This window comes from Mus caroli, chromosome 12 (genome assembly GCF_900094665.2).
Source record: "Mus caroli chromosome 12, CAROLI_EIJ_v1.1, whole genome shotgun sequence".
Classification (NCBI taxonomy): domain Eukaryota; kingdom Metazoa; phylum Chordata; class Mammalia; order Rodentia; family Muridae; genus Mus; species Mus caroli.
In genome coordinates this window covers 26,259,095-26,276,440 of record NC_034581.1, presented here as the reverse complement: position 1 = coordinate 26,276,440, position 17,346 = coordinate 26,259,095, and the positions used below count along the sequence as shown (strand labels likewise).

The 17,346-nt window shown below is 43.1% G+C and overlaps 1 protein-coding gene and 1 long non-coding RNA gene across 17 annotated transcripts in view; one reads left to right on the top strand and one right to left on the bottom strand.

Annotated features, from left to right (window-relative positions):
- The window catches only part of Myt1l (myelin transcription factor 1 like), a 393,059-nt gene that overhangs the window by 107,888 nt on the left and 267,825 nt on the right, over positions 1-17,346 (bottom strand). For 14 of the 16 annotated variants that reach the window (XM_029484681.1, XM_029484687.1, XM_029484691.1 and 11 more), the window contains one exon: positions 2,352-2,713. The exons of the other annotated variants lie outside the window; for them this stretch is intronic. In XM_029484681.1, coding sequence (XP_029340541.1) covers positions 2,352-2,713 — 362 coding nt within the window. The remainder of the gene's footprint in view (positions 1-2,351; positions 2,714-17,346) is intronic. 16 annotated transcript variants of the gene reach the window in all.
- The window catches only part of LOC110307426, a 95,320-nt gene that overhangs the window by 26,042 nt on the left and 51,932 nt on the right, over positions 1-17,346 (top strand). The window lies entirely within an intron of this gene.

Here is a 17,346-nt window from a genome sequence, read left to right as displayed (position 1 = left end):
CGAGGCTAGTTAAACAGTCTTGGAACACAAGATTACAGGCTCTTCAATGGAGACTTCTCCTCACTGCAGAAGCATCTGACAGATTCTCCAGGAGGCTTATAGAGAAGTTCATTGACGGGAAAGCAAATGAGCCTTTGGTGTCCCCTCCAAAACACCCACAACAATCAGGACCATGGGGAATGATTCTCCACAGAAGCAGCTTCTGGGTCTGAGAAGCACAGGAGCGAGGGCTTGGGAGGAGCTAAGGGCCTCACTTTCTATGAAGGACATGGGCAAGGGCATACTGACCTCACTGCAGGTAGCACAGACTAGTCTCATAGCAGATCATGTGCTGAGCTTCTCCTCAGTAATTCATTGGGTCTTTTAAGTCACCTGATAGGTGGTTGCTTATATGAGGAGCAGACATGGTTGAGTTCTATTCCTCAGTGGCTGACTGCATATCTGGGACTGCACAGCTCCTTTCTACAGGGTTTCTGTTTCCACACATGGTCCTACTCAGCATGGGCTAGATGCCTCGGTATAGGTTCCAGGCCAGGTATACTTGATATATAAAAATCTGGACCCTATGGGGTTATTATGAAATTGCTTCTTTGGTGATTCTGTCCTTTGCCCAGTTGCTTGAATCAGTACAGCTAAAATTTCTTGGTTCTGATTTGCTGTGGAGTTCATTATGCAACCAGGACCTAGGTGCTAAAATCAGAACAACTCAAGCCTGGTAGTCACATTGTTATGTATCTTGATAAGACTTCTGAGTGCCTTTCAAAACATGTCACTTTGTATATTTAAAAGGTGTATTATCTAAATTATGATCCCAAATAAACAAAACTGAAATATTTAAGTTTAGAAAGTGGAGCAGATTCTAAATTTAGACAAGACTCTTTGTGCATACCAAATGTTCATAACCCTGAACATTAATATCTCCTGATTCCCAAACATGATGAGAATATGCAAGAGAGTATTTTATATGATTGCAATAATGCCACACAGCCAAGATACAAATCACTCATCAGCACTGACAACTAAAGATATCATTGAGAACTGCACACAGCTGACACTGTGTCCCTAAATATTTGCTTAACTGGTCTCCTCTCTATCTTTCCACATATTTCATTACGTAGGGCTACAATAACTTCTCAGCAGATCATTAGTGGCATCAGCACATTTGTCTATAGCACACTGGGTAGGTAACATTTGCAGTAATTATTGGCACAAGTTATGATGTAACTTGTTTAGCTTCTACTCACAGTGCTCTGTTCTACCACAGGAAAGAACTAAGGGCAAATGTGAGTAACAAATTGTTATCAATAGTGTTAAGGCTCTGTAGGCTCTGTAACAGTGTGGGACTGACTGCCCAATAAAGTCCATGCTTCCTAACAGAATGGCCATGGCTTTGCAACAAGGCACACTCATTTATGCTCGCACAAAGCAGTATTGCCAGCCATCAGGCTCACTTGCACAATCATTTGGTGTGTTCTCTCTTAAGGATGAGATCATGGATTTGTATCTGGAAGTTAGCTGTCTGGAATTTATATTCTTGAAGATATTTAAGCCCAAGGGACAAAAAAAAGTGTTCTCATATTTCCATCATTTTTTTGGCATTTCTATGATGCAAACCCTAAGCCAACAAAAACTTTACCATCACAAGAAAACCATCACCTCTTTCCAGAAAAGAAGTGATCTTTGGGCTAGGGCTCAAAAAACCATAATTTTGAGTCTTGTGCTAACAGAAAAGTGGACACACAAATATCCTCTGGTGTGCATTGTGGAAGCCACCCATGTACTGGAAGCCCAAAAGGTTTGTACTTTGCTTGTACAACTCAACAGTATTCTACCTCAGACCAGAGACCTGGCTCTAAAGACAGAAACATACACCCAAATCTACCAACCATTTCTTTTAAGTAACATCTCTTTTTTATCCCTGCCACTTTAACAGTCACTAAAGTATAGCTTTGACAATCAACCGACAGAATCTATCTCTCCAGCTCATATATTAGTGGTTCAGAAGCTAAGGCTGTGCCAGCAGCCATGCTTGAGTCAGTCACAGTGCCTGTTGGACAGAACCACTAAAACATCAGACATGCTAGACTAGTTTTCTTTCTACATTTTCCCATAAATAGATCAGCAAATTACCATGACAACAAATCTAAATAACAATTTGATGAAGCCCAGACGATAATTTAAAGGAATTGTTTGAGATAAACTCTTAAGTTCACATAAGCAGTTTATCCATTTGGTATTGAACAAACTTAGTTCTGGAATTGTTAAGATGCCAAGGATAATAACACTAGAAAATTCATGCAAAAAACTGACCCCGAAGCATGGCCTAAGCTTTGGGAGTATTTAAAGATTACCATTTTCTTCTTCCTCTTCCTCTTCTTCCTCCTCTTCATCATCATCCTCTTCTTCCTCTTCTACATCGTCACCATCTTCATCATCATCTTCATCTTCATCATCTTCCTCCTCGATCTCCTCCTCGTCTTCCCGATCCACCTCATCTTCGTCGTCATCATCCCCTTGCTCATCATTGTCTTCAGAGAACTCCTCATCATCATCTTCCTCCTTATCATCCATGTCTTCAGTACCATCACTCTCATAGCATTCGTCTACTGAGGAACTATCTGCTTTTACTGCAAATGGTTTTCGCTTGGGAGCAGGTTCTTGGGGCTGTTTATCTTGCGTTTTTCTTTTTTTAGCCAAGGGACAACCATATACACTGATAAAAAAAATAGAAGAAAGGGACAAAGAGAAATATTTATGTTACTGCCTGGATATCAGAGCAATGGGATGCCTTGCATATATTCGGGATTGAGTATGAATGTCACCATGCAAATGCAGAGGGGGAGGGCACTACTGTTCTCTCACACATAGTTCTGCTAATGAAAATGACATGACAACAAGGTACAGCTTGTGTTTGTCTAATTGCCATTAGCATGTAACCGGAGTCCTCTGGCTCACTGTTATCTGATTCCAGATGGCATGGAGACCGTAGCACAGGAGGATGGCTGGGAAACCCTTCTTCCACATGTATCCCAGTCAGGTCAACTTCCAGATGTAATCTCCTAAATAGTACTAGATATTTAGAAAATGTATAGGCTGCTCACTGTCGGTCTTGGATAGTGTTAGTTTCATCTCAGCTCCCGGAGAATGACTCCGGGATTACTGGCAGTTGCCAGTAGATTAACATGAATTTGGGCCAGACCCTCTATCCAAGCTAAGTCTATAGCCTTTCCCTGAGAAAGGATTATTTTTCCAAACTATGTTTCCTGTCTAGTTTTTCTTTTCTTTTTTAAAAAAAATCATCATAAAGCCTGTATGTGCTTCAAGGAATAGGAGAAAATCGGTGTCCAAAATGCTAGGAGAAATAACGAATGTGTCTAGAATGCCATGTGCCCTCCCCTTTCAACTGGCCAGTTCAATAGGAGACTCCTTTAGGCTTGGGTTGCTTCAAGTTTGGAACTAGGAATGGTGACATGATTACAGATCTTGGTCAGCCAGTGTCATCCTATGGATCCTGTGCTAGTCAACAAATGTTGATGCAAAGGGACAGGTCCTTGCTCCAGGTCTGTGAGGTTCAGTCACACTTTGACATGTGAGTACTATCATTTCTTATTCTTCACTATCCTATACCAAATACCTTAACATCATGGCACTGAAACAATTCAAACCAAGTGAATAAATTAAGAGTGCAAATCTCTTGGACAATATGTGTTTTGGGGGGTACCATATCCAAGGGGCAGATGATTAAATGCCAAGTTGTTATGTTGGGAAGAACTCTGAAGGGTAGTAAAGTGCCATCTGGCAAAGAAAAAGACACCTGAATACATATCAAAATCATCTGCAATCAATATGAATGGAAGAGAAAGCACAGTATAGTTCAGACAAACACAAGCCCTGGAGAGCTGAGAGTAATCGAGGCAAGAGAGGAAAATAATGGGGTTTGTGTGATGTCTCAGGCAGGGGGAGAGCCACTTAGCGGGCTTACAATGAGACTATCTGAGCTTTTGCAGGCAGTTACTGATGCTATTGTGTTTTTTTGTTGGAAAGGCCATGGCATGCTGCCAGCATGATGAACTGAGGTGAGGGAAGTTGGCGATGGCCAGCAAAGTGATGCTGGTGTGACATCGAGGCACTGGAATGGGTGAGGCCCTGAGGAGGGTAGCCTGACGACTGACTCCAGAGATACTGCATACCATAGCTTGAAGGAGCCTCCCTTAAACTCTGAGACCCCATGGTAGTAACAGGTGCCATCCTCCTCCCCAATGAAAAGAGGTGAGGGTGGGTGCTGGAGTCAAGCTGCAGGGCAGTGTCTGCAGTGCTGGATCGTTGTGAACAGAGCTTGCCTGTGGGTAGGACTTATCAGTTGAGTAATTCTGGACAGACGTTCAACTCTGTACTTCAGAATTACCATCTGAAACTGAAAAAAACTGTGTTCTTCTCACACTGGTACCTTAATCATGAAATGCCAACAAGAAACATGAAGAGTTGGGTTTAGTGACTGGACCAGACTAATTTCTCAGTCTGTGACAGTGTTTGCTGCAGAATGATAATGTAATGGCCTGCTACTCTCAACATGCGGTTGTATCCTGACAGCTGTGTCTCCTAATGATCAGAAGTCCCCTTATGGTTAAGCAACCTTGAAGCACTATCAGTTTCTGCCTGATATATCAGAAACTATGGTATTAAGGACTTTCCCAGTTGCCTTATATGCACACCAATGAGGGGTCTACAGCCTCAAAAGACCCAGAGATTTTTAAAAACACAGTTGTTTTAACATATGTGTGGGCTTTGCAAGAGGATCACAGGAAGAAACAGCCTAAAAGAGAAATCTGTCTGGTTCACTATCCCTTGCAAGGGAAAAGGGCTATCAGGCATCCATAAATGTGATTATCACAAAGATTTCTGAAAGTCTCTTGCAGAGGTAACAAGTCCAGGCTCTCTCATCAGCGCCCTCAAGCTTTCTGGAGGGTACTACCTCTGCTTCTTTTACTAATAAAATAAAATAGCTTTTTGTTAAGCTATCCACATTTCTCGGCTGAATTCTTTCTTTTGAGATGGCAAGAACAGAGCATAACATGAGACTCGTTACAGGACTTTTGTGCATGGGTCTGAGTGCTTAGGGATGAGCACTTCATAGGTGTTGTGTTTAACACACCTGGGCTCTATGGCAGGGCATAAATTCACCCATCTACATTATTAGGGGATATGAGACCTTCACGGTCCTAATATATGAGATCATTAATATTAACAAGGATGACCACTCTCCTTATTGGTGCTATAGTGTAAGCTATATTGGTACTAAGTGTATATATACTAAGTATAAGCTGTCTTCACCTGCATTTTGGAAAATTTGGGTCCAGTGTGACAACAGTCGAATTCACTGGCATCAAACAAATTTCCTGTCAGTTCATTTTGTTTGTTGCTTTGGTGTTTCTCTATGTCATTTAGGCACACTGAGAATAATCTCACCTACGTTATATGCAAATTCTCTGACCTCTCTCATTGACTGCTACCTCTTGGTGTCCACTCTTAAAGGGACATCAGAATCTGAGTCCAGAGACATTTCAGCATAGTTTAGAGACTGACTCAGGAGCCTTTTCAGGTCAACAGAATCCTGGAAAAACTCTGGGACTGTATTTGGGGTGTGGATCCTGCCAAACTCATGTTCTGTGGGTATGGTATCTGCTTATGGGTGGCAGCCTAGCAGAAGGAGAAGAGAAGCTTCATCCTCAAATCTGCACCTGGAGTGCTGTGTACTGCCACAGCTGGGCTCCTGTCCATCATTCATGTCTTTCTGAATGACAACAAAATCATAGTTCTGGGATGTCCTCAAATTGAAAAAAATGAAGTAGAATTAGTGGCAGAAGTACTTGGAGCAGCCATAAAACCATCCAGGTGAGGGCTACAGTTAATATCTTTGGCTGCCCTCCGCATGTTCCACATGCAGAAAGGATCCAAGGGCAATTATTATTTAGAAAACAGTTCAGGGACTTATTCTTTAATCCCTTTAGGCTCATATGGCATAGACTCACAAGGTGCGGGCCTTCCCTGAGGGTGCAGTGAAAACTGTCTGGTGGCAGGTGCCCCGTGAACATTCCCAGGACAATCCAGTATGTCCTCACTGGTGAAGGAAGAGAGTGTACCATGTCCTAGTGGGGTTACAGATCACATACTACCTCTATTGTTCTTCAGGAAGGTGACAGAAGAACATGTATTATTCTGCTGAGACTGCTTCTGAGCTGCAGCATCTAACACAGTAGCCTCATAACACATGCAGGTATTGAATTAAACATAATTCGAAGTCCAGTTTTTGTTTTGCTAGCCACATTTTAAGTATTCAGGGCTACATGGGGTTAGTAGTTATCATATGGTCAAGGCAGAGAAGCAAGCTCATCATCACACACAGTGTGTTTCTAGACAACCATCTGAGAGTGCAGCTGCCTTTCTGGATTGCTCAGTGCATAATAAGCAAGTGAAGAAATGATGGATATCATGAGGATGAGGGTGAAGATGAACCGTGGCGGAGATGCCTGGAATTTGGAAGGCAGCATATGATTCTTGAAGCCAAACTTAGAAGGACCTGCTAGTCCTGAAGAGCATAGGAAAGAGTATCCTGCAGGGCAAACACCCACCCCTGAGGGACAGAGCAGGGTTGTGACTCGGTCTCTGGTGTGTACTGAAGGTTCCTTCCTGGAACTGCACACCTGAGAATTAAATGTGACTTGGGAATCAAATTCAGTTTTAGTGGTTGCTCTTGCTCTCCCCTAGTCCTATCACTTCATGTAAAATACAATATGAACACTGTAGTTCAACTGCATTTATATTTTATACATAGTAGAAATAAGAAGGGATTAGCAAATAAGTTTCCTGCTGACATCACCGTAGTTCAGTAGCATTACACTTATGGAAACAGTTTTATAACTTTTCCACAGTGTTTCCATTAAGAGATTCTTAATGTAGGTACCAGACACAATAGTAGTTGTGGCCTCACCTCAAGGAATCAGGATCTAGACTCGCCTCAAACTGCCCTCAAACTGTTTGTAATATCTCTGTCCAGAGATAGAAGAGAACATGGAAAGTATATAGAGATGGGAAATAATGCTTGATCAGAAATGGAGTGGCTGGTCTCTGTGTCTTAGTCTCTTTATAGCAGCATGAAGCCACCAGTGAGGACCAAGGTTGGTTACCCCACTCACAACCAGCTCAGTCCCTGGATCCCCAGGACCTTTGTCTTTGAGTTGTTTGACTAGTTCTGTGTGTTCTGTCGTGGGCTCTTCTCACGTTGAGTTACTTGCTGGGATGCACCCTCCATGGACTTGAATGGTAAAACATCAGATTCTCCAAGGCTGGATCCTAGGTTCTTAGAATTATTATTATTTTTAACTTGTCCTTTCCCTATATAGGTACCAAAACATGAACAGAATCAGCATAACTGAAAATGAGTCTAGCAACTTCGCCTTTGTTCATTGTTTCTGCCAAAGTCACTGATAAGAAAGGACGGGGTACAGGCACCTCATGGCCTCCTAGGAGCAGTGTTTAGTAGGTGTTTAGTGGCTACTAAGCTAGCTCCGAGCTTTCTAATGGTTCTTTATGGCCACAAGCAACCATTTCCTGTGTGGCTTAAAGTCCTGAAGTACTGAGCTCTAGCTGCAGCTCTGCCTATAACGTCACTGGGAGAACATTTACTTCACTCATAGATGATGGTGTTTTCTGCAGCTCAGTCCAGAATGTCACTGAAGGAACACTCACTGCATATATGAACACTGTTTTCTTCATGATCCTGTGGATGGAACTCAGGGCCTCACACATGTTGTTACAGTACTGAGCTACATTCCCAATTCACTTTTTACCTTTTTCTTTCCTTTTTATTTTGTCCTTTTTATTTTTTTAATTTCTTTTTCTTTTCTTTTCTTTCTTTCTCTATATTGAGACACAGGTTTCACAGTAGGCTCAGACTGTCCTCAAACTCTCTACCTCTTTGACTGTGACTCCCAAGCAGCTGAAGTTATAGACGTTTATCTCCATTAAACCTTTACAATGACCTTATGAGGCAGGACTCTTGATTCCTTCTTGAAGGGATGGATGTTTGGACCACTCCTCTGGGCAGTGTCTGGAACTCCTTTCTATCCATGTCAGGATATCTGACTTCTCACGTCTGCTAATCCTGCCCTTATTTCTTTCTGCATTATTATAAGGGCCATTAACAATGGCACTTTCTCTATAAAGCCTTTTATGGAATAAGTAGGCATTCAGGAAGCATCTGCTGCATGAGGATTGAGGGAGTTTGTCAGCTTATTTATTCAGGAAGCATTTTCCTGAGCAATGCATATGATACTAATGTCATGAGACAGCAGAGATAGGTCTCTGGGGGAGGGAAGAATACACAGGAATACACTATGGGGAAGAGAGAGAGAGAGAGAGAGAGAGAGAGAGAGAGAGAGAGAGAGAGAGAGAGAGAGAGAGAGAGAGAGAGCTGTAGATACAGAGAAAGAAACATATGAAGAGATAGGCAAAGAGAGGCAGGAACAGAGACAGGAAAATGTAGAAACAGACACAAAGAGGGGGAAAGACAAAGATAGGAAAAGGCAAAGAGAAAAGCAGAGAGAGAGAGAGAAGTAGATACAGATAGAGAGACAAAGAGAGACAGAGAATGAGAGAGTGAAAGACAAATAGAGGCAGTAATAGACATAGAGAAAGACAGAGGTAGAGGGACTATGAACTGCATCATGAGTAAGAAGATAGACAAATGGGAGTGGTGCTAGCTCTCTCATCCTTCTTGGTGCAGAATAACTTGCTAGGATCATGAAAGGCCCTAAGAGAGTAAAAAGTGATAAACATGGCCATGTGTGGGGAATGAATTGGCAGATAATATTAATAGGATATAGGAGTGTTACAACATGCGAGGAAAGATATTAATAATAGTTTTCCTTGCTTGGGCATGGGATGAATAAGCCTCATGCTCAGGTGATCAGGAGAAGGCACAATGACAAGAGCAACCCCTGGCCTTATCTCCTAGTTGCTTGGCTGGTAGTGATACCACAATTGATGGGGGTTTCCCGGAAGGAAAACCTGATATATACTAGCTTATTTGTGGTTAGGAAGAGCAGAGAGCCAACTAAGGCTAGTGCACTAAAGTTGTGTTCACTTGTAGATTTCTGCTGGCAGGTGGCCTCAATAAGGTGGGGCTGGAAATGAGGTTTGGGGTAGACATTGGTGGATGGGATTCTGTCCAAGACCCTCATGCCATTGTTCCCAGGAAAACAATACTATGAAACTATGTGTCACCACACACTGCTGCCCATCCCAACAGCATTTCTAGTCAGACCTACTGCCTACCACTCTCCTGCCAGAACACACAGTACTATGGATGTTAATATGGAGAAGAAGCTGCAAGAGGCTTTCAATGGAGGCATAGGGACAGCAAGGACTGCCAATGCTTTCTGAGATGTCCCAGTTACTGAGAGGAGGGCACAGGCATGCATATATACAGACTCCTAAGAATACAATGCATGCAGCTCCTAAGCATCCTTGGAGAGGAAAGCCAAGCGCCAGGGCTAAGAGGGCTGAGCCTGTTTGTTGCCTCGGAGCCCTGTCCCTCTTGTATCCCTGATGGAAGCCTGGCCACAGCATGCCTGAGACCAAAAATAGCATCAAGAGCCCTGTGAATGAGGGAGGAACCAGGATGTGGGTTCACTGGAGACTGCTAAAGGACTCAACACTGGTTGCCTAGCTCTTTAACTCAGTCAGGAGATGCCCAACATTGGATTCCTGAAGGAGCTACCTGTGCTGAGAATTCTAGGTTGGTTTTGAGACTCTCTGGAGAGTACAAAAGCATTTAAAGATACTTTCAAAAGAGTTTAAACAGCTGCATTATTCAATTAAAGAGTTAGAATTTCAAAGTGTTTCACAATATACTTCACCACACGCAAGTAAAACTAATTCAGCTATAACTGCATACTAGTATATTTTTGTAATTTTCCTCACCACCTTCTGTGGAGGATGGTTAACAGAAGTTTAGTTTACTTGAAAACTTCATAGCCACTTTTAGTTTAAACTTGTCATAAATCATAAATATTTTAGGCACTGAAAATATTTAATAAAATGTTCAAAGATATATATTTAATTTTTACTTTTAGATTTAAAAATTACCAACTTCTTGAAGTCAGACACATTTTTAATCTTTAAAAATGTATTTATATGATACACTCCACTGTTAAGTATATGTTGCCTTGAACAGTAATTCAAAGACATAAATAAAGCTTAAAATAACTGTAACCATTGACTTTCTTTCTTACACACCCTGATAGCTTTCATTTCAAGAAAACCAGTAGAGGCAACTCTGGTGTTCACTGCAGGACCCCAGTGCAGAACTAGAGCCATTTTCTAAACCAGCTCTGGCAGATATTTGGTTCCCTAGGCTTCGTATGCAAATGCCTCCTCCAATTGCTAAAGTTCCATTTGAAATCAAGTATACTTTCTCACAACTTTTCTCAGGCCTGTCAGATTTCCTCACCAGCTTTTCTCCAGGCTATCCTATTTACATTCTAATGGCTGCTTTTTACAATGGTTTTTATTTGCACATAATTTAAAGCATCAGCTTGAAAACCAGTAATCCTCCACATGTCTTCTTTGCTTCTTCAACAGTCTCTGAGTAAGGGCTCATGTCATGCTCCCTGGATCTCAGTTCAAGCATCACCTAATGGGCTCCTTTGGGAGCTAAGAGCTCCCCAGGAGGAACCTCCACAGATGAGCAGGTGCATGGCCAGTCCATAGATATTCCCATGACCACCACAAAACCTGGGTCTGCTCAGGCAGCAGCACTGGCTATTGTACTGATTGTGATTTATTTCCTGCATATTGCCACTGTATTCGTGGATATCTTTATTTTTCTGTGTGTGTCTTGATTCTTCAACTCTCTGGTAGATGTTAGACTTCCATGTCTATATTTCTGCTCTGCTGACACACACAAAGTCAGCATTGTCGCACAAGGTCTTGGTTCTGTGTGTCTACCTTCCTGGGGACTCTTCTGCTTCTCACTGGGCTGGTTCTGTGTTCTGACCTCCAGCTGTCCTCAGTGGAAGTCATCCCAGGCTCTGAAGCATGGTGCGTGGAGGAATATATTCTGAACCCTTATCTGAAGTGTGTTTGCTGTATTCTTGCACAGAATTGTTGGAGCGATTCTAATTGCAAAGACATTTCCCTCAAAGCTTCATTTCTTCCCTGCATTCTGGGGTCCTGTGATGCTTTGCAGCTGTCAGTGAAGTTAGAATTTGACACTCTTTCAGATCTTGCCCTCAGCCTTGGGTGAACTCTGAGATTCCTCAGGGGGCTTGGGTGGCAGATGTGTGTACCTCTTTCATGTGGGTCTGCAGAGTGGGTTCTGGGAGGCTGGGGTGACAGTCTGCACCACCCACTGTTCCTTTCTAGTAGAACCACTACTTGGAGGCCATATTTCCTGAACTAGTTCTCCCGCCTCCCTTGCTTGGCTCTTCTATTTTTTCATAATTTCATCATCCCAGTGAGCTATTTTTTTCAAGCTTGTCAATCTTTTTTGAGCTTTAATTTGTTACACTTTTATTTTTATGATTTCTTGAAGTTAATTATTTTCTAAATAAACTATATTTGCATTTTAAGACTATTATCATCTTTTAAAAATCCGCTCTATACCTAACTCTGGTATCATCAAGTTGTTCTCATGTCTGGCCTCTGCCTGTCCAGTTCCATTCACAGTGAAAATTGACTGGGATGTCAGATGCAGACTTGAGAGGCTGTTCTGCTCAGCAGCCAGATGTGGAAGGCTTCACTTTTTCCTTTTGGAATGTTGGTTGTCTCTTCAGAGGCTGTTTTCTCAAACTCCAGTTGGCAAGCCTAGTCTTGGTAGATGCAATGCCCAGATTCCACAGGTGTGCTCTGTCTATCCTCCTGCCTGCTCTAGATTTTCCATGCAATGCCTTGGTGAATTCTGCTGGACTCACTGGAAGGTGGGACTCTGGCTGACCACTCACACAAACTGCACTGGCTCACTGGCCGTATGGAGCAAGGAGCTTCTTACACAAATGCAGAGCCATCCCTGTTTTCTAACCATTTCCACCCCCTTTCCAGGAAACTCCTGATACTATGCACTCACAAACTTCAGAGGCTTCCTATAATATGTACTCTTGGCTGTATTCTGTACTTTCTATGCCAACAGAAGATTCAGCCTATAGCAGGGGCAAAGGTTCTACTGGGTCAGACAAGATTTTCCATCACTTTTATAGCTCTCATATCTATAATGTGGTTGGTTTTCTTTTCCTTGTTATTCTCCCCTGGAACCTTCTGCTTTTAGAAGCCAGATTCCCAGCAATTGTTCACGTGGGGTGTGTGAAGCAGTAAATTCTTTCAGTATATTTTCTCTACCTTGCACTAGGGCAAGGGCTACTGTGTTAACTTGTGTACAACTTCACATTCCACTTTAGCTTCTATTGCTATCTGGTCCAATCTGGGCCCACTATCATAGCCATCCTTTCTTCATCCTTCCCATTCTAGAGTTCCCTGTTCACCATGAGTCCTATTGCTGGGGTTTCCTCTCCTGCCCATCTCAAGTTCCTGATTCTCTAGCAAGTCAGTCCTGGTCAGGCTGGAATTCAACAGTGTTTATCTCATATTCTGCATGGGAGAGATTTCATATCTATTGTAAACTACCTGGATTCCTTCACTTGTGCTGGTGCTGGCTTATTGCATCAGTGTAAGGTTTTATAGGCATCGCCACCATATATCAATTATAGTGGGTTCCCATCATGACAAGAGGGGAGAGTACATTAAAAACTTCTATTTCTGTTGTTTGACTGCAGAATGTTTGACACTGGCCTACCAGCTTTTATGCTTGGTCCTACCAGCTTCTACCTTCCAGTAAAATACATACAACTTCTTTTTTTTTTTTTTTTTTGTCTATAAAAAGTAGTGATCATCCTTGCCATTTGTGAGGTTAGAGTGGTGGGGATACGGAAGCTATTCCAACAGCCAAGCCACTCATCAGCAGTAAGATTGGCAGATTAATCTGGTCAGTGTATTCCTTTAGACTAGTAGGAGTATGCTTTAAGTGAGATTCTAGTTTAACCAAAGAGCTCAGGTGTTTAAGGAGTCTTCCAAAAGTGTTCATTTTACTATGACCTAGTAACTTGTCACACCACTAACATGTACAAGGAAGGAGCCCTAAAAACCATTTTAGCCAACTTTGACCTATAAAACATAGTGGCACACCTAAGGTCAGACTTATCCCATCAAATGAGACTCTGCATCAAAAATATCTTTTTTACCTGGCCAAAATGAAAACTGGCATATATATTATTCAGAGGGAAAAAGTGTTCCCTAGGACCTAGCCACACTCTGCATTTCTAGTTCTCACTGTTAGACTCTCTGGTTACATCAGCTCAAAGGAACATGTTGGGACAAACAATTGCTGGGACCAAAGTCCACTCACTCAGCTGGACCAGCATGTGGTATCATTTCCATCTGGTCTTACTAAACAAATATGCTCAAGTTGAAACTGATATCCTTGACCTAAAAGGTCAGGGTGTGTTGAACACTCACATGACAGTACAGCTCTGAGCTGTCTTTAGCTGAGTGGAAAGATATGTCTTTAGATTTATGCTGGATAGTGTGGCTGTGTCCTTGGCAAAGGACTGTCCTACTCTGTATGCTATTGTACTCAAAGTGGCAGTGTCCCCATGGCTCGTGAGCTTCTTGGATTTAACCAGCGCTACTACCATGACTTCTAGAAGATGAAGCTCCAGGCCTGACTACACTGGTTGTGTTTCTCTACCCTGGAACAAATTTATAAGAAAGCCAAGGAGCTGAACTCTACCCTTCCTGTGAGGGCAAGGCTTGTGAGATGCATGTATGAAAAGGCAGTATGTGTAAGGACAGTGTGCATTGTGAAGGCACAGAAGTGTGAGGGCAGGGTTTGTGTGTGTGTGTGTGTGTGTGTGTGTGTGTGTGTGTGTGTGTGTGTATGAGAGAGATAGAGACAGAGACAGACCAACATAGAGAAGAAACATTCATTCATTCTTGAATTCCATGGTTCTCCTCTAACAGCTTCTGGTGCATGGGCTCACCACATTCTCCTAAGATAGGTGAGTTTTATAGACTGGAGGATATGGAGGGATACCAGGCACTAGGGAAAGATGAGTAAGTATACAGAGCCCAGATTTTGGTCCCTTTAGGCATGCTTGCTTCTTCGAGTTTGATAGGTGCTATGGTGATGAACGGTGACATCAAAATAATGTGGCATAGTACAATCAATAGGAAAATAAAAACAAACAAAACAGTAAAATAAGAGCCTGGAATGAAAAGGCAGAGGCTGTAGTGAAGTGGAAAGCATCCTGTCATCAGTGATGGTCACCCTGTGTGAGCTCTGGCAGGTCCTGGCCACACTCCTGAAGATTCAACCCTGAGTTAAGTTGGCCCAGTAAAGGGAGACTGCTCAGATGGCTAAGGGCTGACCACTCTGCTCTCTTTATGTCTGGCACTGAAGATAGCTCTGGGTGGGAACACACTGGAGTTCTGGCCTATGCTGGGCTCAGAAGCAGAAAGGCCTCGTGGAAGGGAGGCTTAGCTTCATTGGGACTACCATGTCCTCCTTGTGTACTGATTGGCCATGCATTGGCTCTCATGCTTCTTTCATGGGCACCCTAGGGTGAAGATGCATAGCCCAATTTAAATTTGTTTCTTGTAAAATGACTATCATGCAAAACAGTGACTCTGGGTTGGATGGGGACAATAGTCTAGGTTCTCAGCTAGCTGCACTCCTTCTTGGTGATTGGATGAAACATCTGTCTGAGTGACAGCAGGTAGATAGCAAGACTTCTGTGTACACTGGCTAGAGTTCTCTACTTAGTGCCAACCTGCATGGTCTTGCTCCTCTTCCTGGTAACTCCTCATCCATTCCTATGTCCATGCTATCTCCCCTGCACTTCTGAGTCACTCTTTTCTTTCTATTGCCCTGCCACTACCTTTGCTGTCACCAAATGCTAACACCTGAGTCAATAGCTTCTTTCATTCTCCTCAGCCTCCTGGGATTCAGGTACAGGTTGCCAGATGGCCCCTGTGAAACCCCTGGTTCTTCCAGTCAGTCATCATCAGTCCTTGTCCCAGTCCCTCCCCTTATTCTCCTGTAAACCCCTTGCAGCTTGTGCTTGTTTCCTTCTCCTGTCTCCATCCCTTACCTCCTGCTCCTCCCTTTCCTCTCCCCCCTCCCTTCCCCTGATGTGTTCTTATCTTCTTTTGATTGCCTGGCAGGTAGAGATCTGAACACCTTTCCATGCTTATACTGCTCTCCCACACTGGTAACTGCGAGTTCCCGCCCCCAGCCCTGCATCCTCAGGCCTGGACCTCAGCAGTGATTTTTTTTAACCCTGTGGCCCTCTGTGCTGCACTCTTCTAGCAGCCGCACTGTCAGTGCTATCCTCTGTCCTGCAGCACCCTCTGCACTCTGCCTGCCTTCTTCCTGCGCAGTGGGATCATTCCAAGCACTGCCATCACCCAGCCTGAGGCTGGCTCCTCTGTGCATTGCAGCTACCCTGGGACCATCTGATTCCACAGAGTGGAACTTCAAACGGGGAAGGGCTAGGGCTTATACTGTGTGGTTTCTGCTCTAACCTATTTAAGATGCTCTGCATCTTCTTGGAGAACAGGCTGTAGTGGCTTGAATAAGAATGGCCCCCATAGGGTCATAGGTTTGAATGTTTGGTCACAAGGGAGTAGCACTATTTAAAAGAATTAGGTGTGGCCTTGTTGAAAGTGTGAGTGGCTGGGAATATGCTTGAAGATTCAAAAGCCCATGTCAAGCCTAGAACCTGTGTTTCGGAGATCATGATACAGCTCTCAGCTACTTCTCCAGTACCATGTCTGCCTGTGGGCTGCTATGCTTCCTGCCATAATGGACTGCTGATAATGGACTGAAAGCCTTGGTAACTATAAGCACCCTCAATTAATTACTTTCTCCTATTAGAGTTGCCTTGGTCATGGTTTCTCTTCATAGCATTGGAACACAGACTAAAACACAGTGACATGACTGTTTTCTATAACCCCATAGGTGTTTGGAAACTTGGATATTTAATAAACAGCATTTGATGGGTTTGAGTGAAGGAACATGGGTGGTTTCAGGCATTCTGATTCACTGTGGTTTCTTCCCTCTATCTCAAGTCCTGCATGACTCTTCCTACCTGATTCAACTTCTTTCAGTATCATGTCATGCGACCTCTTTCCTCATGCTACCCAGAACATGTATGCCTACTGCCCCTCTTTCTCACAGACCCCCTTGCAGCTCAAACCATCACATCTCTGGAAGCTTTGGCAGAAGATGAAGTCCCTCAGGAAGAAATTGCGCCCCTGCTTTGGGCATTCCTTAGTGTACATGGCACTGGCCAGGATTACCAGGGTGGAGATGGGAAAGACATAGCAGGTTATTAAATAACAACCTAATCTCATCTTTTCACCTGTGAAACAAGCTCTAACATCTGTTTATCATTCCTATATCTGCCTCCCTTTCATTTCCAAGGCTGCAAAGTTTCCCAGACACATTGAGTGAAAGGCTAGCGTCAGGCGAGACAAATATAAACAGAGTTCACGTGTCTTCTCTGAAGTTTGCACAGTCTCCCTGGGAACAAATTTTACAAGTGGGCAGTGACCTTGAAGTAAGTGCCTCATCAGAGTCTGAGGCAACAGAATATTGTACTGTGCTGTGATGATCCTCTGGGTAGGTGAAGAATCTTAAGTTACTTGAATGATGTAGCCTGTACGTAGCGAGTTATTCTGTATATGAAGACACCGAGAAGGTGGCTAACGTGTCATACCAAACCTTGCAGATGGACAGGACACAATACTGTGGTTAAATGAGTCTTCCTGCTTCTAACACGTTAGAAAATTGGACTACTGCTGTTATGATGCTTCCTTGCATTAAAATCTATGTTTTTGGGCAGAGTGCATTTTTTAAGGGGCATGAAATAGAACAGATCCAGGGACCTTCATATTTAAGCCATCCTCTGTCTCTGTGTGGCATTCAGGACCATGAAAGAACTCAGTAATACCACCTGCCACCCTGGATATGCGTGTTCCTGTCTCTGTACATGTTATGGTTGATATATCATATGATCTTTGAGAGCAGGCAACTATCTCTTTGACCTTTAAGTCTATTTCTTGGAATAAGGCCACCTATGCAGTCAGCCTTCTGAAAGTAGTATATTATTTTAGAATGTAGGTTCATAGCCCCTTCTACATGTTCACAGAAGTTGGTGGTCACTTCAAACCTGCCTTAAGTGGCTCATGATTAGATGCTATAGTTTCTGAGATAAAAATCTAGACAAGTTTCCA